Below are 23335 nucleotides of genomic sequence, written 5' to 3'. Positions count from 1 at the left end.
AAAGAAGAGAAAAGGAGGTAAGGAAAAGAAAAAGAGAAAGAGAGAGAAGAGGAAAGAAAGAAGACATGGGAGGGGAGAGGGAGGGAGGAAAAAAAGAAAGAGAAAGAAAGAAGATGGAAGGAGGTAGGGAAAAGAAAGAGAAAGAAAGAAAGATGGGAGGGAGGGAGGAAAAAAGAAAGAGAAAGAAAGAAGATGGAAGGGAGAGAGGGAAGGAGGGAGGGAGGAAAAAAGAAAGAGAAAGAAAGAAGATGGGAGGAAGGGAGAGAAGGAGGGAGGGTGAGTCGAGAAAAGAAAGGAAGGAAGAAAGAAAGAATAAAGTTTAAAGGCAGTTTCCTAACCTCCTTGCAAGAGCAAAAATAGTCCTTAACTGTTCCTTAAAACAATGTTTCTCAACCTTGGCAACTTGAAGATGTCCGGACTTCAACTCCCAGAATACTGGGAGTATTCTCAGTAAAGACAAAGTCCGGAATTCTGGGAGTTGAAGTCCGGACATCTTCAAGTTGCCAAGGTTGAGAAACACTGCCTTAAAAAACAATATACCAACCTAACTCATTCATACAACTGAGACAGCCAAAACCAAAACATCAGCAAAACTGAGCCTCCTTCAAGAAACAGGGGTCATGTTTTATTATTGTTATTATTATTATTATCATCACAGGGGGAAATTGCAAAAATATCTCGTGAAAGCGGGGTGGGGTGGGGGTGGCTCTTCTCCCCCCTCGTAGGCCTGTTTTGAAGGCGGCCGGCTGACCTCTCCAGATTGATGCTAGATGACGCCAAAGTTGGGAGTCTTTTCTTCTTTTTTCTTTCGGGACTCCCAGCAGACAACAATGGGATATAAAATCCCTTTGATCCTTCAGGGAGATTAGCTTTCCGCAAAGAAAGCGACTCCTCGCACTGCGGCTTTCATCCTGTGGGGCTCCAAGGATATTTGGAAGGTGGGGGGGGGGGGGGAAATGCAGAAAAGGCCAGAGCAAAACTCAAAATAGCAATTGTCTTATGAGCCACTTATGAGGGGTGGGCAGAAAAGTGGGCAGTTCGGTGGTTCGAATCCCTAGCGCCGCGTAACGGAGTGAGTTCCCCTGACTTGTCCCAGCTTCTGCCAACCTTGCACTTCGAAAGCAGGTAAAAATGCAAATTTTAGCCACTGAGACACCGCATCCCGGATATAATAAATTGCTTATGATTAACTATAATAAGAAGTTGCTTGTAAATTATAACTTATAAATCGCTTATAATTTATATAATAATAAATTGCTCATATATACAAAATAAGAAGTTACGTTCCAGAGTTATGCTGAAACATACACACACACACACCCACCCATAGATAGGCAGACAAACAGACAGACAGACGATAGATAGATAGATATAGATTTATTTAATAGAGGTAGGTAGGTAGAAAGAGAAAGAAAGAAAGAAAGAAAGAAAGAAAGAAAGAAAGAAAGAAAGAAAGAAAGAAAGAAAAACAAAGAAATAGATATAGATTTATTTAATAGAGGTAGGTAGGTAGGTGTATAGATAGATAGATAGATAGATAGATAGATAGATAGATAGATAGATAGATAGATAGATAGATAGATGGATGTGTTATTATTTTCAGATATATGGAGATGATGATATAATAATAAATTGCTTATATATTCAAAATAATAATTTGTGTTCCAGAGTTAGCTAAAACATGCACACACACAGCCATTGATAGACAGACAGACAGACAGACATCTGTTCTTATTTTCAGATATACGGGGATGATGACAGTACAGTCAAAACCAAAATAATTACAATTAAAAAGGTTGCTTTCTCTGCCACCTTTATTTCTTGACTGGCTGTTGTGTTGTTTCAATTCCTTGTTTTCAAACTTTTTTTTTTTTTAAAAAAAACCCACTTTGTAAGCTGCCCGGAATAAGCGCCGCGTAATTATTATTCTAGGACTAATTACGGTTGCTGAAATATTATGACGTCTGCTTAACGTTTTAAGTAAAGATGGTAAATAACTAAGATTGGTGGAAAAAAATTGCCGTTGTTAAGTAGCTATTGGAAATAAGGAAGGAAGATGTGGCAGAAAGGTTTTTAAGTTGCTTACTATTCGGAACTACTGTCCACAAACAAGAATTAAGAGATTGGAGTTTTGGAAACATGAAAAATATATATTGTGTATTAGCTACATGGAAGCCATCGGGTGGGAGAATGGTTTGTATACTGAATTCTACTGCGGCTAAGTTCTTTGACTTATGGCCACAGTTGAGCGCCAAGATTTCTGTTGCTAAGCAAGGAAGTTGTCCGGCGAGTTTTGCCCCATCTCTTAGCCACGTTGTTAAGTGAATCGCTGCCGTTGTTAAAAGATAGTCGCAAGGTTGTTAAGCAAATCTGACTTCCCCCTCAACAGATCGCAAAAGGGGGAATGATGTGACAGGGTGACCGTCATATATATGAGGGAGTGGCCAAGTGTTTGAATTGACTATGGGGGATGCTGTGAGTGTGACGAGGATCGTAAATCACTTATTTGGGTGCTGTTGCAGTTTTGAATTGTTACTAAATCAACTCTCGTTTCTCAAGGACTGCCTCCATATTAACCTCATTCTCCTTATTCGTCTTTTCTGTAGAGTCCTCGTAGCTACGTCCTGCCTTCTTTCAACCATAACTCCACCGTGGTCGACCAATCTTACTCCTCCAGCGAGCAACTGTTGAGGTGGGCCAAGGAAACGTACGGTGGGGTCTCTTCCTTTGCGGAGTTGGAAGATCCTCAACGAATTGTGTTCCAAGTAGGGAGAGGTGGGTATTGGTAGAACCTTACTCAATAGAAATTTTGCCCTTTCCCAGCTCAGCTTTCTTTGGGAGGCCTCATTCATTCATTCATTCATTCATTCATTCATTCATCCATCAACTATCATCTCTATTTTTCTCTCTCTCCATCTATCCATCCATCCATCCATCCATCCACTACTCTATCTATCTATCTATCTATCTATCTATCTATCTATCTATCTATCTATCTATCTATCCATCCATCCATCCATCCATCCATCCATCCATCCACTACCCTCTCTCTGTGTCTATCCATCCATCCATCAACTACCATCTCTTACTCTCTCTCTCCATCTAACTATCCATCCATCCATCCACTACCCTATCTATCCATCTGTCGCTAAATGCCAGGTCTGTGGTTCATAAGGCCCCCCTCATCCGGGACTTGATAACTGATGAGGGCGCAGACCTGGCATGTATTACTGAAACATGGCTGGGCACGGAGGGAGGAGTCCCCCTCGTAGAGATGTGCCCAGCCGGATTTCAGGTGCTACACCAGCCGAGAGCCCAGGGAAGGGGTGGCGGTGTGGCTATTGTAGTCCGGGAGTCTTTAGTACCTCGTAGGATCCCTGCTCCGGAGCTTGTCGGGTGTGAGTCCCTGCTGGTGAAGCTGGACCTCAAGGGTCAAGTGGGTCTGCTGCTTACGTACCTGCCTCCCAACTGCGTTGCAGCAGCCCTCCCCTCGCTCCTCGAGTCAGTAGCCGAGCTGGCAGCTGAGTTCCCTAGACTTATAGTTCTGGGGGATTTCAACTTGCCTTCGCTTGGTGAACGCTCTGACGGAGCGCAGGAGTTCATGGCTTCCATGACAGCCATGGGCTTGACTCAGGTAATTCGAGGCCCAACCCACTCAGCGGGTCACACGCTCGACCTCGTATTCCTCTCGGAGCAGTGGAGTTACGATCTTGGTCTGAGGGGTAATGAGATCATACCCCTGTCATGGTCAGACCACTGCCTACTGAGGCTAGACTTCCGGAGGCCAAACCCCCACCGTAGGGAGGAGGAACCGACCAGGTGGTTCCGCCCCAAGCGACTGATGGACCCCATTAGGTTCCAGACGGAGCTTGGGGTTATTCCAGATACTCTCGCCCACAGTTCGGTTGAGACCCTTGTCGCTGCCTGGCACTCGGCAGCTTCGGGGTCTCTAAACCGGATCGCGCCACTACGGCCCCTCCGGGTCAGCGGCCCCCGGAGGCCTCCTTGGTTCACCGAGGAGCTCCGGGAGATAAAGCGCCGGAGGAGACGCCTAGAGCACCTGTGGAGATTAGACAGGTCCGAATTGAACCGGGCACTTGTAACAGCATGCACCAAGGAGTATACTCGCGCTCTAAGATCGGCAAAAAGAACATACATTGCCTCCTTGGTAGCGTCCGCCGAGTCCCGCCCAGCCGCCCTGTTTAGGATAACCCGCTCCCTCCTAAATAGGAGGGAGACGGGGGACCCCTTACAGGGTAAGGCTGAGGAGTATGTTCAGTTCTTGGCGGACAAAGTTGCCCGGTTTCTTTTAAGAGAACTTTTTTATTTTTCTTTAAAAAAAAAACAAACACAAATATGTCATCATTTGTCAATCATTAAGACATTGAAATACAATTTTTTTTGTTGTGTGTACCCCTCCCTCCCTCCACCCCCCCCCATCCCCCCTCCTCCTTCCCCCCCCGACTTCCCAGAACCCGTACACGGTATGGATTTTTAACTAACACAGTCTAAAATCTATTGAGAAAAAAGAAATAAAGAAATTAATGACATTCTAGATTGAACTTAGCTTCTTCTTACTGAACTAACTTTTAACAGTTTAAATCATTTCTGATCTTAAGCATAGGCTAACTGGAATTTCTTAGTCCCGTATTTATTTTGTATATAGTCAATCCATTTTTTCCAGTCTCGTTTATATCTCTCATTTGAATGATCTTTGAGATATGCCGATATTTTAGCCATTTCAGCTAAGTTTGTTACTTTCAATGTCCATTCTTGGATTGTAGGCAAGTCTTCCTTCTTCCAATATTGCGCCACCAACAGTCTTGCTGCAGTTATCAGGTGCAGAATCAAATTGGTCTCTACCACTGTAAAATCAATACATATACCTAGTAAAAATAACTGAGGAATAAACTTTATCCTTTTTTTAAAAACATTTTGCATGACCCACCATATTTTTATCCAAAATGCCTTAACCTTTTGGCAGGTCCACCATATATGATAATATGTAGCATCGAGAGAACCACACCTCCAACATTTAGGCTGTACATTCGGATACATAGAAGCCAACTTTTTAGGATCTAAATGCCATCTATAAAACATCTTGTAAAAATTTTCTCTCAGATTTTGAGCTTGTGTAAATTTCACATTTCTTACCCAAATTCTTTCCCATGTATCCAACATTATTGGTTCCTCAATATTTTGAGCCCATTTTATCATACAATCTTTAACTAATTCTGTTTCCGAATCCATCTGTATTAATACATTATATATCCTCTTTATATGCATTAAGCTTTGATCTCTTATTTGTTTAAACAGATTATCCTCAACTTGAATAAAGCCAATTTTTTGATCTATTTTCCACCTAGCCTGTAATTGCCCATACTGGAACCATGTTTGAACTACCTTCTCCTCTTTTAATACCTCTAAAGATTTTAATTGTAATACCCCCCTTTCCGAGGTAAGAAGCTGTCTGTAAGTAAATCTATCCTGTTTTTGTGCTGTATTCATATTTTCAATTGCATGTCTAGGAATTGCCCACATGGGTATCTTGTCATTTAATTTATATTGGTATTTCTTCCAAACCCACAATAAAGCATTTCTCAAAATATGACTTTTAAAGTTCTTATCCAATTTTTTGTTGAATAACAGGTAAGCATGCCAACCAAATACCAGATCGTGTCCCTCAATGTTCAATATTCTATCATTGGTTAAATGAATCCAATCACTAATTACAGATAATGCCACTGCATCATAATATAGTTTTAAATTAGGTAGTTTCAATCCTCCTCTCTCACGTACATCTTGCATTATTTTCATCTTTACCCTCGGCTTCTTTCCTGCCCACACAAATTTGTTGATACCCTTCTGCCATTCTAAAAGGTTCGCATCTTTTTTAAGTATAGGTAACATTTGGAAAAGAAATAAAAATTTTGGTAAAATGTTCATTTTCACTGCCGCTATCCTGCCCAGCAAAGATAAGTGCAATTTCTCCCATTTTTTCATTTCTGTCTGTATGCTATGCCAAAGTGGTTCATAATTATGCTTATATAATTTCCCATTTGAAGTTAAAATGTTAACTCCAAGATATTTGACTATTTTAACTACCTCACATCCTAGCATCACTCCTAATTCTTCCTTTTGTTTAATATTCATATTTATAGCTAATATTTTGGTTTTTCCTAAGTTTATTTTAAAGCCAGACACTTGACCATATTGATTAATCGTATTCATTAAAACCATACTGGATTCCTGCGGTTGTTCCAATATTATGACCAAATCATCCGCAAAAGCGCGGACTCTATATTCTTGCTGCCTAATCTTGATCCCTTTTAAACCATCCAGGCCCCGTATTTTATTCAACAATACTTCCAAAGTTATAATAAACAATAATGGGGACAAAGGACAACCCTGTCTTGTACCTTTTCCAATTTGAAAAGAGTCTGTTAAACTTCCATTGACTATGATTTGTGCTGTTTGCTGTTGGTATATTGCTTTAATTGACTGTAAAAAATTATCTCCTATCTGCATTTTTTGCAATATCTTCAGCAGAAATTGCCAGTTAACTCGATCAAAGGCCTTCTCAGCATCCAAAAATATAAACGCAGCAGGGATCTGGTTGTTCTTTCCCAAATATTCTAATGCATTAATAATTAATCTGACATTACTTTTCATCTGTCTCCCTTGTATAAAACCTGTTTGGTCCGTATGTATCAATTGTTGAATGACCAACATTAACCTATTTGCTAATATTTTAGTAAAAATTTTATAATCTACATTCAGTAATGAAATGGGTCTATAATTTTTGGGTTGAGTAGTATCTTGATCTTCTTTGGGTATCAAAGATATAAACGCTGTCTTCCAAGATGGAGGGACTTTACCTTCCGTTTGAATCATATTAAATAATTCTCTAAGAGGTTCTACCATTTCTAACTGTAAGTTTTTGTAGTAAACCGCTGTCAAGCCATCTGTACCTGGTGCTTTCCCTGGCTTTAATTGCTTAATTACCTGCAGGATTTCCCCCGAGGTTATTGGTTGATTCAATTTTTGCCTGTGTTCTTCTCTAACTGAAGGTATTTTCTCCTTGTCTAAATATTTGTCTATGTCTAAACCATTAATTTTATCCCCTTTATACAGTTCTGTAAAAAATTCCCAGAAAGCCTTTTGAATCTCTTCCTGTTGGAACACCTCCTTCCCTCTGTAAATCAGTTTAGATATATTTCGAGTTTTCCTTTTTTTCCTAATCTGATAAGCTAACCATCTGCCAGGTTTGTTTGCATTACAAAAAGTATTGTGTTTTGCATATAAAGTTGCCCGGTTTCGAGCGGACCTGGACTCCACTCTTGCAGAGCCAGCTGAGACACAGGGGAAAGACTTGGCAAACCATCTCTGGGTTGAGTTTCAGGAAGTTGCCTCTGGGGATGTGGACAAGGCTATGCGAGCTGTGAGTACCTCCACTTGTGTACTGGACCCGTGTCCCTCCTGGCTGGTTGCCAACAGCAGTGAGGTGACACGAGGCTGGATCCAAGCGGTTGCTGTGGCATCTCTTCGGGAGGGGCATTTTCCCACCGAGCTTAAGGCAGCGGTGGTGAGACCCCTTCTGAAGAAACCGTCTCTGGATCCAGCTATTCTTAATAACTACCGTCCAGTCTCCAACCTTCCCTATGTGGGGAAGGTTGTTGAGAAAGTGGTGGCCCTCCAGCTTCAGCGTACCTTGGAGGAAGCAAACTATCTTGACCCCTTCCAGTCCGGCTTCCGACCAGGTTACAGCACAGAAACTGCTTTGGTCGCATTGACCGATGATCTCTGGAGAGCTAGGGATGGAGGCTTTGCGTCCATCCTGGTTCTCCTTGACCTCTCAGCGGCTTTCGATACCATCGACCATGGTATCCTTCTGCGACGACTGCGGGAGGTGGGAGTGGGCGGCACTGTTTTGCAGTGGTTCTCCTCCTACCTCTCGGACAGGTCGCAGTCGGTGTTGGTGGGTGGGCAGAGATCGTCCCCGAGGCCCCTAACATGTGGGGTGCCACAGGGGTCGGTCTTGTCCCCCCTCCTATTTAACATATACATGAAACCGCTGGGCGAGATCATTCGGAGGCACGGGATAAAGTATCACCAATATGCGGACGATACTCAACTGTATCTGTCCGCCCCGTGCCAACTCAATGAAGCGGTGGACGTGATGGAACAGGGTCTGGAAGCTGTTAAAGACTGGATGAGAGCAAACAAACTGGTGCTCAACCCAGACAAGACCGAGTGGCTGTTGTGTTTTCCTCCCAATAATTTGACCACCGTACCATCAATCAGGCTGGGGGGACAAAATTTATACCCCTCAGATAGGGTCCGCAACTTGGGAGTCCTCCTGGATCCACAGCTGAGTTTTGATCACCATCTATCGGCTGTGACCAGGGGGGCATTTGCCCAGGTTCGCCTGGTGCGCCAGTTGCGGCCCTACCTGAATCGGGAGGCTCTCACGACAGTCACTCGAGCCCTTGTGATCTCTAAGCTGGAATACTGCAACGTGCTCTACATGGGGCTGCCCTTGAAGAGCACCCGGAGACTTCAGCTAGTACAGAACGCGGCCGCGCGAGTGATTGTGGGCGCACCTCGGTTCGCCCACATAACACCTATCCTCCGCGAGCTGCGCTGGCTGCCTGTGGATCTCCGGGTGCAATTCAAGGTCTTACTTACCACCCATAAAGCGCTCCATGGTAGTGGATCTGACTATTTGAGAGACCGCCTTCTGCCAATAACCTCCCTGCGTCCCATCAGATCGCATAGAGCGGGCCTCCTCCGTATTCCATCCGCCAGTCAGTGCCGACTGGCGACTACCCGGAGGAGAGCCTTCTCAGTTGCTGCTCCGACGCTATGGAACAATCTCCCCGTGGAGATTCGTACCCTGACCACAGTCCAGGCCTTCCGTACAGCCCTCAAGATCTGGCTAGCCCGTCAGGCCTGGGGATAAACTCTTCCGCCCCTCCCGAATGCTGAGAGAATGTTGTGTTTTTAGTATTTTTCAGTTATTGCACATTTCTTTTTATGTTTTGTCTTCACTCCCCTTCCTTGTTATTGTAAGCTGCCCTGAGTCCCCTCAGGGAAAAGGGCGGCCTATAAATGCTATTAAAATCTTATAAAAAAATCTTATAAATCCATCCATCCATCCATCCATCCATCCATCCACTACCCTATATATTCATCTACCTACCTACCTACCTACCTAACTATCCATCCATCCAACCAACCAACTACCATATCTATCTATCCATCCATCAATCATATCTCCCTCCCTCTCTCCCCCTCTCCATCCAACTATCCATCCATCTATCCACTACCATAGCTATCCATCCATCCATCCATCCATCCACTACCCTCTCTCTGTGTCTATCCATCCATCAACTACCATCTCTTTCTCTCTCTCTCCATCTAACTATCCATCCATCCACTACTCTATCTATCTATCTATCTATCTATCTATCTATCTATCTATCTATCTATCCATCCATCCATCCATCCATCCATCCATCCATCCATCCATCCACTACCCTATATTCATCTATCTATCTATCTATCTATCTATCTATCTATCTATCTATCTATCATCTATCTATCCATCCATCCATCCATCCATCCATCCATCCATCCATCCATCCAACTATCCATTCATCCACTACCCTATCTATCTATCTATCTATCTATCTATCTATCTATCTATCTATCTATCTATCTATCTATCTATCTATCTATCTATTCATTCATCCATCAACTACATATATATACTTCGATCCATCCATCCATCCACTACCATCTCTCTCTCTATTCATCCAACTACCCATCCATCTATCCACTACCATATCTATCTATCTATCTATCTATCTATCTATCTATCTATCTATCTATCTATCTATCTATCTATCTATCTATCTGACTATCCATCAACTACCATATCTCTCTATCCATCAATTATCCATCCATCCATCATTTATATCTGTCTGTTTGTCCATCCATCAACTACCATATCCATCCATCTGTCCAACCAACCATCCATCCATCCATCCATCCATCCATCCATCCATCCATCCATCCATCCATCCACTGGTAATCCTTGACCTACAACCCCAATTGAGCCCAAAGCGCATGTTGTTAAGAGAAACACTCGTTAACTGAGTTTTGACCCATTTCCACTACCTCCCTTGCCTCAGTTGTTAAGTGAATCACTGCAGTTGTTAAGCGAGTAAGCCAGTGGCTAAACGGATCTGGCTTCCCCCTTGACTTTCCTTGCTGGATGGCTCACGATTTCTCTCTTTTGTGTCAAGAGCCCAGTGCAAATGAAGACTGCATCTTGGCGCAGAGTTTCAACGCTGAGCCGTATCTGGAGGTAGAAGTACTTTCCCATAAAGTGGAAACCTGCCTGGATTCCCACAAAGCATCTGGAAACGTGGCTCACATCCTGTGGCTGCAAAAGAGCTCATCAGGAAAGAGGTATGAGTTGGTGGGGGAGAGCGGGTGGTGGTTAGAAGGCCACAAAAATAGTCCTTTTTTCCCTGAGGTTGGGGCAGAAACAAGCTTTGCGCCTAGTTAAAGTTTGCAGTTTGGAATCGATAGCGCTGTGGTGGCGCAGTGGTTAGAATGCAGTATTGCAGGCTAATTCTGCCCACTGCCAGCAGTTCAATCCTGATGGGCTCAAGGTTGATTCAGCCTTCCATCCTTCCAAGGTGGGTAAAATGAGGACCCAGATTGTTGGGGGCAAGAGGCTGACTCTGTAAACCGCTTAGAGAGGGCTATAAAAGCACTGTGAAGTGGTATATACAGTAAGTGCTATTAGGAAGGAAGGAAGAAAGGAAGGAAGGAAGGAAGGAAGGAAGGAAGGAAGGAAGGAAGGAAGGAAGGAAGGAAGGAAGGAAGGAAGGAAGGAAGGAAGGATTGTGGTGTCACAGTGGTTAGAATGCAGTATTGCATGCTAACTCTGCCCACTGCCAGCAGTTCGATCCTGACAGGCTCAAGGTTGACTCAGCCTTCCGTCCTTCCGAGGTGGGTAAAATGAGGAGCCAGATTGTTGGGGCCAAGAGGCTGACTCTGTAAACCGCTTAGAGAGGGCTTTGAAGCACTGTGAAGTGGTATATAAGTCTAAGTGCTATTGCTATTATCTTCACCTTGGTTCTCTTGTCCCGGAGAAAAAAAATGAAGCGGGTGTATTTTTGGCCTTACAACTGGGTGTATTTTTAGGCAAACTTCGTGCAGGTATCAAATTCAACCAAAGACAAACCTGGGCTAACATCAACATTCTCCACAGGGCAAATGCATGTGGAATGAACTACGTTATTTAAATCCTATTAGAAGAGAAAGTCGGTTGGAATTATCTTAAGATAGAAGTTGATTTCTGTGTAAAGTAATATTTGATCTACGCTGCTTAACTTTACTAAGAAGGGGAAGCTTGGCTAGATTATTTTGAATTACTGTTTGAAAAGGAGGTTAAGAAAGATCATTTACGCTGTTTAAATTTTACTAGAAGGGAAAGCTTGATTACTCTTCTGCAAAGTAATTTGAATATGTGGCATGAACCACGTTGCTTAAATTTTATCGGAAGGGATCATAAGGTTTAGGAAGAGGAACGGGAGAGTCTACAGAAGGTTGGGGTAAATAGCAAAGAAGTAAGAGACGAGAATAAAATATAGATAGAATGATTTATACTATTTAAGCATAGATAAAGATGGGGGGCTGAGATCAACACAAAGAGTGGTTTCTTTTTTTTTCTTTTTTTTCTTTTCTCTTTTCTTTTCTCTCTTCTTTTTTTCTGTTTTTCTTTCTTTTGACATATTACTTTTATTTTTTTAATCCATATGTATACAAGATATTTTAGACAGAAGGTAGTGCCAGGTGTGGGCCCTGGGAAGTCGGGAAGATTAGGGATGGGGATTTGTGGGGTGGGGGGGTGTTAACATAGTCTTAATAAGAACAAGAATGTATTTATATACGGTGGTTCTTTTTTTTCTTTTATTTTTTTTTTCCTTGGTTCATTTTACTTTTATCAGATCAAACAACACTCGAATAAAGGCATACACCAAGGAGGGAGGAAGAGGGAAAGAAGAGGGAGGAGTAAGGAAGGAGTAAGGGGAATGTAAGGAGGGTGTGTGGGGAGTAAGGGGAGAAGGAAGGCTTGAGGGGAAAGGGAAGTAGGAGGGGAGTGTTAGAGGGAGAAAGGAAAGTTGGAGGGGGTAGATGGGGTGTATGGAGGATGGAAGGGTTAGGTGGGGTTGTGAATGATGAGTTGTGTTTCCTTTTTTTGTTTGTTTTATCTCCTTTTTTTTTCTTTTCTTATAGTAAATACCCTGTATATAAGTGATTGCAAATGGAATGTGAAAAATGAATAAAATATATTTAAAAAAAAATTAAAAAAAAAATAAATAAAAAAAAAAACATTCTCCACAGGGTAAACTTCGCTCATCATTGTTGAATAACTGCCACTTTTTCTGAACTTCTAGACAAGTTCCCAAAGGAGCACATGTTTGAAATGGGACTTAAGATGTAGAAGAAAGGCTCTTTCTCGAATTTATATAAAATGTTTTATAGATGGCACATGACACCAGGAAGATTAGCAAAAAATGTTTAAGAATAAATCAGCTAAACGGTGGAAATATCACCAACTACCAGGAACATATTATCATATGTGGTGGAAGTGTAGGGATGAAAAAAGCTATTGGGTTAAAATACAATCATGGTTAGAGAAAATGATACATCGGCCCATAGAATTTAAGCCAGAGTTATTCTTATTGGATATTCTACCAGAGAAATATACTAAAGAAGATTCATATCTGATTGTAAAAATAACAACAGCAGCTAGAATTGTATTTGCACAAAATTGAAAAGCAGACAAAATCCCACCAGAAGCAGAGATAATAAAGAAGATATTAGATTGTGCAGAAATGAATAGGTTGACATTGAGAATAAAGGGTAAAGAGGAATCAGTGTATTACAGGACATGGGGGCAATTTTATGATTGGCTTGAAAAAAGATACAAATAGAAAGAGAAAGGAACAAAGACACAAAACTCAGACGACACATTATTAAATCAGGGGGAGGGGAAATAAGAAAGTATGAAAATGTAAATATACAGGCGGAAAAACGATATGAATTGACAAATGTTAAACAGCAATTATAAGAATGTATATGTCAGGCCTGCAATTATATTCCTTTTAGAATTTTGGCCTGCTACACTTTCTCTTATTTCATTATGCTGTTTCTTTAGTATAGTTGATGGGAGGGGGGAATAGACAGGAGTAGGATTGTGGAATGTATTGTTTTCATTCTTTTCGAGAAGCCAAGGTCATCTTTTGTCTCCGCACCAGTACACCTGACCGGAAGCAGCTGGGTGGAGACGCCAGCGTGGAAGAAGAAGATTGGACCATGTGATGGATTTGTGGGTGTGGGGACAAGATCATGAACTTTTAACTGGGTGGAATTCTGATGTAATTTCCAGAATTGGGATTAACACAGATGTGCTAAGATGTCTGCTTTATTAAATTGGAACTTTAAGGATCATTTTGCCTTGGACTCTGATTTAATTCTACATGATACTTGGAACGCTGACAGTATATTTAAGAATGAATTTGAAAGGAAAAATTAAAAAAAAACTTTTTTCAAAAAAAAGATAATCTTTGCCTTCACTTTCTGTGTGGTTTCGTTTGCAGGATGCAGACGGTGGAAGTGAACGTCAAAACAGTTTGCAAGGATGGACGTTCGGAACATAAAGCGGAGATGCCCTTGGCTCTGTGGCTGAAGAGCAACCAAAACGTGCTGTGGAAAATGGGCCATGGGTTTTCATTTGTACAACTCTTGGTAAGAATGGATTCATCATCATCTTTGAATGACCCCATAATCCCTTGCGGGAGTGAAGTCTGGCCAATGGAATGGAGCTGAGTGGCCAGATGCCTCTCCTGTTGCCAGTGTGGAGTTTAGTTCAGCAGATATATTCTCATTGTGCCGAGAGAGAGAAATATGTGCCTCTACCTAGGATCAAATTTACAGCCTCCCGAATCTGGTTTTTTTTAATGCAACTCAGCATTCTTGGAAATTTATGGGCGAAAAGAAGCACTACAAAATGAGCCAAAGGCTTCGACTGTACTGCCATAAAATGGCTTCTACTGTACAGTACAGTGGAGTTAACTTAGCTGGTGAAACACCAAACTACAAAGGCTCCCGCAAACTCTTGTTTTTGATGAGATACAACCCTTAGAACAGAACATGACCCACAAAAGGAGTGATCAAATTTGAAAGGAAGAGCTCACCCTGGGAAATGTGCCATGGGTCAAAGTGGGATCCCACGGGAAATGTAGATCCGAAAGAGGCTGTGGAATCCACCTCCTCCTTTCGTCTTTTGTTTTTGTAGTTCCCTGGAAAAGGGGAAGGGTTGTCAGCAACCACACAGGGAGGGAAAAAGGCTTTAAAATGGGTGTGGACTGTTCACTATTCCTCCCTGCCCGGAAGCCTTAAAATAGTTTCTACTGTACTGCCATAAAATGGCTTCTACCGTACTGTAATAAAATGGATTCTACCGTACTGCAATAAAATGGCTTCTACTGTGCAGCGCAGTGGGGTTGCCATGGTAATGGCTTCACAGTATTCCACAAGTGGGCTCCCACATTAGAAATTACGTTTGGTTCGGACACCCCCCCCCCCCCGCAATAAATAAATACTCGGGCAAAGCCAGGTTATCAGCACTAGTTCTAAATAATTTTTAAGGCTAATTCTAAGATTGTTCGAGAAAGGTGTTTTAAGCTTTATTTTTCTTCTCCTCCTTCTTCCCCCCTCTTCCTCTTTTTCCTTCTGTCTTCTCCTTCCCCCCTTCTCTTCCTTACCTGCCTTTTCTCCTTCTCTTCCTCCCCCTCCTCCTCTTTCTACTTCTTTTTCTTGTCCTCTTCCTCCTTCCTCCTCCATCTTCTTTTTCTCTTCCTCCTCCTCTGCCTTTCTCCTCCATCTCCTCCTCTTCCTTTTCCCTCTTTTTTCTTCCTCCTCTTTTCTTCTTCTCCATCTCCTCCACATCCTTCTCTGCCTTCTATCTCGTTCTCCATCTCCTCCTCCTCCTCCGCGTCTTCCTTTTCCTTCTGTCTTCTTCTTCTCCATCTTCTCTGCCTTTTCTCCTTCTCTTCCTCTGCCTCTTCCTCCCCGTCTGCTTTCTACTTCTTTTTCTCGTCCTCATCTCCTCCTCCTCCTCTTCATCCTTCTCCTCCTCCTTTGCCCTTTCCTTCCTTCTCCTCTCTTCTTCTTCTCCATCTCCTTCACGTCCTCCTCTGCTTCTATCTCCTCCTCCATGTCTTCCTCCTGTCTTTTTCTTCTCCATATTCTCCCTTTCTCTGTCTTCTTCCTCCTCCTTCTCCGACCTTCTTCTTCTCCTCCGTCCTCTCTCTCTCTCTCCCTCTCTCCTTCAGGCATCTGGTAAATATTCATTTGCTACTTTCTCTGGGGTGCACAATGGTACGACCCTCCCGGACAACAAGGAAGAACTGATTCAAAAGGCCCGCAACAATTCCTTTGTGGCTTCCTACACTGAAATCCCTTCGGCCAAAACTATCAGCCTGGAATACAAGAGGATATGTGGTGAGTCAGCACAATACAATCTGGGTCGCAGACAGCCGGCTGGATCAGGTCCAGGGGAAGACAATATTTGCAGGAGCTTGAGGGATCCAGATTCCATGCAGTTCGAAGGCTAGTTGAGTTGGGTGCTGTTGGGTTGAGTTGGGCGTTTCCAACTGTTCAAGGAAAAGAACAGTTGCAGGAACTGGGCCTGGCTAGCCTAGGGAAGAGAAGGATCAGGGGAGACAGGATAGCAGTTTTCCAATATTTAAGAGGCTGCCCCAGAGAGGAGAGGGTCAAGCTATTTTCCAAAGCACTCGAAGGCCAGACAAGGAACAATGGATGGGAACTGACCAAGGAGAGATTCAACCTGGAAATAAGGAGGAATTTCCTGACAGTGAGAACAATCAACCCATGGAACAGAAGTTGCCTTCGGAAGTTGTGGGAGCTTCATCCCTGGAGGCTTTCAAGGGGAGATTGGACTGGCATCTGTCAGAAATGGTATAGGGTCTCCTGCTTGGGTGGGAGTTGGACTAGATGACCTACAAGGTCCCTTCCAACTCTGTTAAACTTAAGAGTTTGGGAAGATCTTGACGGGGCTCTGGAAGAAACAAAGAAACCAAATTCGGAACATAGTTATCTCATAACCGCCCATTTTTAGAATCAGAATTGAGCTGGAAGGGGCCTTGAAGGTCTTCTAGTCCAGCCCCCTGCTCAAGCACTAGAGCCTAGACCCTTTCAGACAAGTGACTGCCCAGTCTCTTCTTAAAAACCTCCAGTGATGAAGCTCCCACAACATCTGAAGGCACTTGAGCTCCACCTCTTGATGAGGAAGTTCTGGAGAACTTTTTCTGGGCCAGTAATAGATTCCACAGTCTGAACAATAATTTGGAAATGCTGGTCAAGGCTGTCCAGGTCCCAGGTCCCTTGGTCAGCATAGAGCGTGCAGAGATGTGTTCCTTGCTGTACTGATTTGAAGCCCCTGGAGAAGAAATAAGCCACAAATGTCAATCTTGAGGTCCAGTTCTCACGCATCTTTGGGGTCATGTTTCACAGGCTCAACCATCCTCACAACTTCCCCACCACCCCAAGCAGCAGAAAACCTGACCATCAAAGTCCACCAGCTCATCAACCTTTGCAAGCCGTGGAAGTGTTTGGATAGCAGCATCGAGATCTCTCTTCTCAAACTTTATCTGGCGGTAAGGAAGTCCATCTGGGTGTTCTGACCTAGGCTTCCCCCAAACCACGAAACAGACTCCTTGTCCCTACAAAACCCCCTTTTATTAATTTCCTGTGAATTCCGCTCCTTCACCTCCAGCAAAGTCTTTCGAGGAGGAAAGTCACAGACCTTATCTGGCTTGGAGAGCTACCAGGCTGATCTCTGCAGAACCTGGCAAGGAGTCTCGGAGATTTACGAATCAATGAAGTGAACTAATGGTCTCCTGCAAACTCCACTCCCCTTTCGCTCCTCTTTTGTTTCCTCTGGGAGGGGCCATTCATCGTCCACCTGTGGCTTTACTCCCAAGTCGCCCCCTGTTCTTTAGCTGTTCCCTTCCTCTGGCAACTCTCTGGGAACAGGCTCCAGATGTTCTTCTGCCTCACTGATGTCTGACTCTGAAGGCAGCTGATAACTGGTACACGGCTCTGGCCCCCTCTCTGCCTCCGTCACAGAGCCCACATCCGAGCCTTCCCTAGACTCCAGGACTGGCCCAGGTTCCTCCCCAACCTCCTCACTGTCTCAATCTTCTGCCAGCTCCACTGGCCACTGGAGAGCCACAACTCTCCTTGGGTTGTCCCTGTTGAAACATCTCCCAGCTAACCATGGTTCCTCCTTCTCCTTGCAACCCCAGGCTTTACCTACGCGGGTCGATGCCATCACCTTGAAAGATCCCAGCTGCAGGGCAAGAGATAACACAACCCATTTTGTCCTCAATAGCATCCTGGACAAATGTTCCACCCAACTTGAAGGGGGGGTCCATGTGAAAAACCAGGTATGGTATTTTTTTTTTACAAATTGCCCCGAAAATCTTGGCCTGGAGCCCCCAAATCCTGACCTGAAACCCCCCCCCCAAAAAAAATCTTGGGAGTCCCCCAAATCCTGGCCTGGAGTTTTCAAATCCTGACCCACAGTCCCCCAAATCCTGGTCTGGAGACTCCCATATGGTGGCCCAAAGCCCCTTAAATCCTGACCCGAACCCCCCCAAATCCTGGAGCTCCCCAAATCCTGACCCAAATCCCAAAAAAACCTGGCCTTAAACTCTCCAAATCCTGACCCAAAGCCCCCCAAATCCTGGTCTGGAGTGGCCCAAATCCCTCTAAATTCTGGAGCCCCCCAAATCCTGCCCTGAAGCCCCCCAAATCTTGGGCTGGAGCCACCAAATATAGCAGGGCGTTTCAGGCCATTCTTTTCTCTTAAAGCAAAATTATTCAAAGGCCTTTACCATGTGTCGGATCACCAAATATGTATTTCTTTCTCTCTTTTAATTGTCCCAGCTTATCTTAACGCTGCCTGTGTCTCCGGGAAAAGTCACGGTAAGAAGAATTTCTTCTCGCTCTTTCATGCCCGGTTACTTGGTTGTAATCTCTTTCCTGAGGCTGTGCTGTTATTAATCTGGTGAATTCGTTCTGATATTGCTTAATACCTTGACAAAAACACCCCTGCAACTTTTCAACTTTACGTCTTCGGCGTATCTGAGTTTCAATGGGACGTCCCATCCCAACATATATAGAACTAGCTGATAGCCTGGGTATGTATTTATCCCAATCCTGTTATTAGAGGGAGCCCCCTTGTGAAGTACTGCAAAGATGATACCGTGGCAACTCCACCGTGCTGTACAGTAGAAGCCATTTTAAGGCACAACAGGCTGTATCTTGACAAAAAAATCCAAAGTGCACACAATCACTGTCAAAGGTACTGTGATTTGACACTATGGATATAATTCAGTCCTTTTCATTTCAGCGGCCCAGGCATTCTGGAGTTATGCTGGAACACACACATGGTGGGGACGACACACACACAGTACAGTAGAAGTCATTTTAAGGCCCAACAGGCTGTATCTTAACAGAACACACACACCAAGGGGTGTTAGCGGTGTCGTATCCCCACAGTATTTGTTTTCAGAGAGTAAGTCATCTGTGTACCAAGTTTGGTGGAAATTGCTTGAGGCGTTCCAGAGTTATGCTGGATAAACACACAACCGTTTTTATCGAGAGAGAGATTAAACCCTGCAAAATGGGGACTCTTAAACACACACAGCCACACACAAAGATATTTCTTTCTCAAGCCGTGCAAATGACTATTCCATCCTCTTAATGTTAAAATAACATCTGTACGGTCAGCAACTGGCAGCCCACCTCTTAAAAGCAGGCCTTGGCCCTGCCTTGTTCGGAGAGACAATATTACTCTCTGGAAACAAATACTGTGGGGTAAGATACCCCTAACACCCCTTGGGATGTGTGGTCTGTTAAGATGCAGCCTGTTGTGCCTTCAAATGGCTTCTACCATACTGCTCCCCCCCAGCAAGGGGGAAAATTCAACATTAGAAATTGCGGCAACGTTCATGGAAGGAGGGTTGGAATAAATAAATACCCAGGCAGCGTCGGATTATCGGCGTATTTGAGCCTCTTAAATTCTGCAGACACCATTTGCAGATCTGGGGAATCCTTTTTGCCGGCTGCAAACGGATCTCCGTGCACACTAAGGGGGGGGTGGCAACCGATTAATCCAGTTATTTTTGATCCCCCGCCGCAGGTGCCCTTTGAATGCGATCTACCAGAGAAAGTTTCTCTCCAGCTTTACGACTCAGAAGATTTCGCCTCGCCGAGCAATCCGGTGATACAAGCTCACCAAGTAACCTACGTGGAGGTAATGCTGGTTTTGAGGATTTGGGCTTGGAAGGTAGACCTCAAGTCCCATGGACAGAAGACCTATTCATATCCGTCCCCTGCCTTTTATCCCCAGAGCTAAGGTGGGGCTTTGCTAGCAGTGGTGGCTCTTCCTTCCCAAGGACTAGCCCACAGATTTCCATTGTTCTCCTCTCCTCCGCCTTCTGTGTATCTGTGCGTCAGGCACTGGACTCAGCTGTTCCTCCTCTTCCTCATCAGCCACCTCCAGGCCTGGGAGCTGTTGCCTCTCCATCGGAGGGCTGATAGACAGCTCAGGCTCTGCCCCTCTCTGTGCGCCCCCCCCCCCCGGTTTCTCTCTCCTTCTCTCTCTTTCTCGTTGTGTTTCTCTCTTTCTCTGTTTCTCTCTCTCCTCTCTCTGTTTCTCTCCTTCCCTCTCTCTCTGTCTCTCTGACAGCTCCATTCCAACTTCTCCTGCAGAGCTCCCAGTTTGCCCTGATGCTGACCCTGACTCCCATGCCTCGCCCTCCTCCGATTTGGCTACCGGAGGGGCTATCGGCCGACAGGCCACAACAGGTGTGTTCAGAGAACACCCTTAACCCAACCAGGCAAAACCAGCAGATGCAGAAACACGCTTGCAAGACAAATGGGGTTGTTGTTAAAGCTTGATGGTGACTCCACGTCTTGGTCAAACCGGGTTTGGTGGGCGAATCTAGGTTTCCAGGTGTTGTGTGAATATCGGAAATAGGTTAATTCAGGGATAAAGTGAGGGGTGAGAACAGGGGAACCAAACTCACCTTCGTTTCAGACCAGTGTCCTTGGAAATAATGTTGTGACTAAGATTGTCTTGGGTTCCGTTCCCCCCCACATCACCTTCCTCCTCAATGAGTGTTGCGGAGGCCTAGAGGGGGAGCTCTTGCCTCACAATCAAGAGGCTGTGAGTTCAATCCTAGGTAGAGGCAGATATTTTTCTCTCTGGGCACAATGAGAATTTATCTGCCGAACAAAACTCCTCATTGGCAACAAGAAAGGCATCCGGCCAATAAACATTCAGCTCCATTCAGTTGCCCCGACTCCACCTCACAAGGGATTATGGAGTCATTAAAAGATGATGATGATGATGATGATGATACAGGTAGTCCTTGACTTACAACAGTTCATTTAGTGACTGTTCAAAGTTACGACGGCACTGAAAAATGTGTCCTATGACCATTGTTTCACACTTATGGCCATCACAGCATCCCCATGGTCACATGATGGGATCACAATTCAGACTTTAAGCAGCTACTTGTATTTACGATGGCTGCATTGTCTCTGGGTCACGTGATGCCCTTTTGGTGACCTTGTGACAAGCAAAGTCCACGGGGAAGCCACATTCACTTAACAACCATGAGACTAACTTTAGCAACTGCAATGATTCCCTTAACAACTGTGGCAGGAAAGGTCGTAAAATGGGGCAAAATTCACTGAGATGCGAGCTCACTCCTAGGTAGAGGGAGATGCTTCTCTCTCTGGGCACGATGAGGATATATCTGCCGAACAAAACTCTGTATTGGCGACAGGGACGGCATCCGGCCAGTAACAACAACAATATCACCTTCTTCCTCAATAGGTCTCACTCCGAACAGCCATGAAACAGTTTTCTCTAGAAATGGGAAACTGTTTCTTAAAGCCCCGAGACAACCCGCCTCAGCTGCTCTTTCACCAAGGGGTCTCTGTGAGCTATTCGGTGGTGACCCTGAAATCCCCCAGCCCGAAGACCAAACGCTTCAGCTTCACCTATAAGCCAGCAGAGGAGCTGTGGTCCATCAATTCAGCCACCCTGGTGTGCTTGGTCCATCTGAACGCCTCGGTGAGTTGGCCTCTGAAGAAAAGCCTTTGTCTTGTGGGTGATGATGATGATGGTGATCCATTCAGTCAACCTTCTGCCTGTCTATCATCTACCTATCATATCTCCATCGCTAACTCTGCCTCTATGTAAGAGCCATAATGGCACAGTGATTAAAATGCAGTATTGGCAATAGCAATAGCAATAGCAGTTAGACTTATATACCACTTCATAGGGCTTTCAACCCTCTCTAAGCGGTTTACAGAGTCAGCATATCGCCCCCAACAACAATCCGGGTCCTCATTTCACCCACCTCGGAAGGATGGAAGGCTGAGTCAACCCTGAGGCGGTGAGATTTGAACAGCCGAACTGCAGAACTGCAGTCAGCTGAAGTGGCCTGCAGTACAGCACTCTAACCACTGCACCACCTCGGCTCCATTAGTATTGCAGACTAATTCTGTCCACTGCCATCAGTTCGATCCCAACTACCGTATTTCCCCGAAATAAGACAGGGACTTATTTTCTTTCGACCCACCAAATATGGCTTGGGCCTTATTATCAGGGGAGGGCTTATTGTTTTGGGGTTGCCGGCCGGCTGCTCCCTTGTGAGCGGGATCCCGAAGAGCCGGGCACAGCCTCAGGGGTGAAGCAACCATGAGGTGACCATGCTCACGAGCAGCCGCCCGGCAAACCCCAAACTCCGGCTTCCAAACCCCGCTGCCCTAGGGCCCACAACCATAGAGGGCACTCCTAGAGCGGCCGTTGCTGGAAGAATTGGAAGTTGACTTCCGGAGTTTGGAAGCCGAAGAAGAAGTTATCCTCGAAGCGCGGCGGCGGCGGCAAAAGCAGCAGCAGTGCCCTGGCCCTGCAGGGATTATGGGATTGTTAAATGAAGATGACGATGATTTCATTATCCAACTAGGGAGTGGTGCGGTGGCCTAGAGTGGGAGCTCTCACCTCACAAGCAAGAGGTTGTGAGTTCAATCCTAGGCAGACGCAAGTATTTCTCTCTCTGTGCACGATGAGAATATATCTGCTGAACAAAACTCCTCATTGGTGACAGGAAGAGCAGTCGGCCAATAAACACGCAGTTGCCCAGACTCCAGCTCGCAAGGGATTAGGGGACGATGATTACCATCGTATGTCGAGAACTATCTGAGTTCTTTTGCATAACATGAATTAACTCTGTTTTCCGCACTTGATCTGTGTCGGAAGATGTTCAGCATTTGTCCTTTATGATATCCCTAAAAACTCTGGAAAAAAAAGAAATGCACTGTTGCCCGATGAAGCAGTTAAAAAGAAGAATTAGAAAGAATTCTCTTTCTTTTAAATTGGCCACTTTATTTTTCCCTTCCTTTTTAGAACGGCAAACTCCGAAACTACGAGGGCTCTTTGGAAGTGATGCTGAAAAGCTACAACCCTGGATCTCACAGTGAGTCGGCAGCTTTTTCCAGCACAAAACCGATCCATTATTTGCTTTTTTTCACAGAAAAGTTGGCTCATGCATTTATTTGTCTGTTTGTGGAACTCTCTCTCCTCAAAAATCAGCTGAAGACAGAAAACGGTGCCTTTTAAACACCTGCGGATTGCTAAAAATGCTTTTCAACTCCTAAAATTATGCCCTCTCGAGAAGGGACCCATTGGGACACTTTTCCATGATAACGTTTGTGTTTTGGATTCAGAATCGGTTGAGATATCTTCTTCCCTCTTTCTGTTCTAGTTCTGTCTTCCACAACATTCTTTAATATATATTTCTCCTTTTATTGTGCTGGCTTCCGCTAGGTTTGGCAAAGGCTATCCTCCCATGCCTTGCCTCCTTTCTAATTACCAAAGGTGGAAAACCTGACAGCCACTAGGTGGCAGGGGAGAGTGGGTTTTCAGTATCTCCTACTGCCCTCTAGTGGGCATTTATAACAAGAATGATAGTGTGAAGTTCCCAAGAGATGACCTAATTAATTTAAGAGTTGGAAGGGACCTTGGAGGTCTTTCTAGTCCAACTCCCTGCACAAGCAGGAGGCTGTTTTCACCCTCCCCAGGCTCCAGGAAAACATCTGGAGCCTGGGGAGGGCAAAAAACAAGCCCAACGGACCTACCGGAGGT

At 44.5% G+C, this 23335-nt stretch overlaps 1 protein-coding gene across 1 annotated transcript in view; it reads left to right on the top strand.

Annotated features, from left to right (window-relative positions):
* The first annotated feature begins 2463 nt into the window (after positions 1-2463).
* Positions 2464-23335, top strand: part of ENG (endoglin) — a 30714-nt gene continuing 9842 nt past the window's right edge. The window contains exons 1-11 of the mRNA XM_032233200.1: positions 2464-2475; positions 2607-2775; positions 10311-10476; positions 13683-13830; positions 15420-15588; positions 16621-16763; positions 17415-17555; positions 18058-18096; positions 19316-19429; positions 21020-21259; positions 22598-22667. Of these exons, the coding sequence (XP_032089091.1) occupies positions 2464-2475; positions 2607-2775; positions 10311-10476; positions 13683-13830; positions 15420-15588; positions 16621-16763; positions 17415-17555; positions 18058-18096; positions 19316-19429; positions 21020-21259; positions 22598-22667 (1411 nt within the window). The remainder of the gene's footprint in view (positions 2476-2606; positions 2776-10310; positions 10477-13682; positions 13831-15419; positions 15589-16620; positions 16764-17414; positions 17556-18057; positions 18097-19315; positions 19430-21019; positions 21260-22597; positions 22668-23335) is intronic.

The sequence above is a fragment of the Thamnophis elegans genome, chromosome 16 (assembly GCF_009769535.1).
Source record: "Thamnophis elegans isolate rThaEle1 chromosome 16, rThaEle1.pri, whole genome shotgun sequence".
NCBI classification, from domain to species: Eukaryota; Metazoa; Chordata; class Lepidosauria; order Squamata; family Colubridae; genus Thamnophis; species Thamnophis elegans.
Note: the sequence above shows the minus strand (reverse complement) of the source record. Positions and strands in the feature narration are given on the sequence as shown.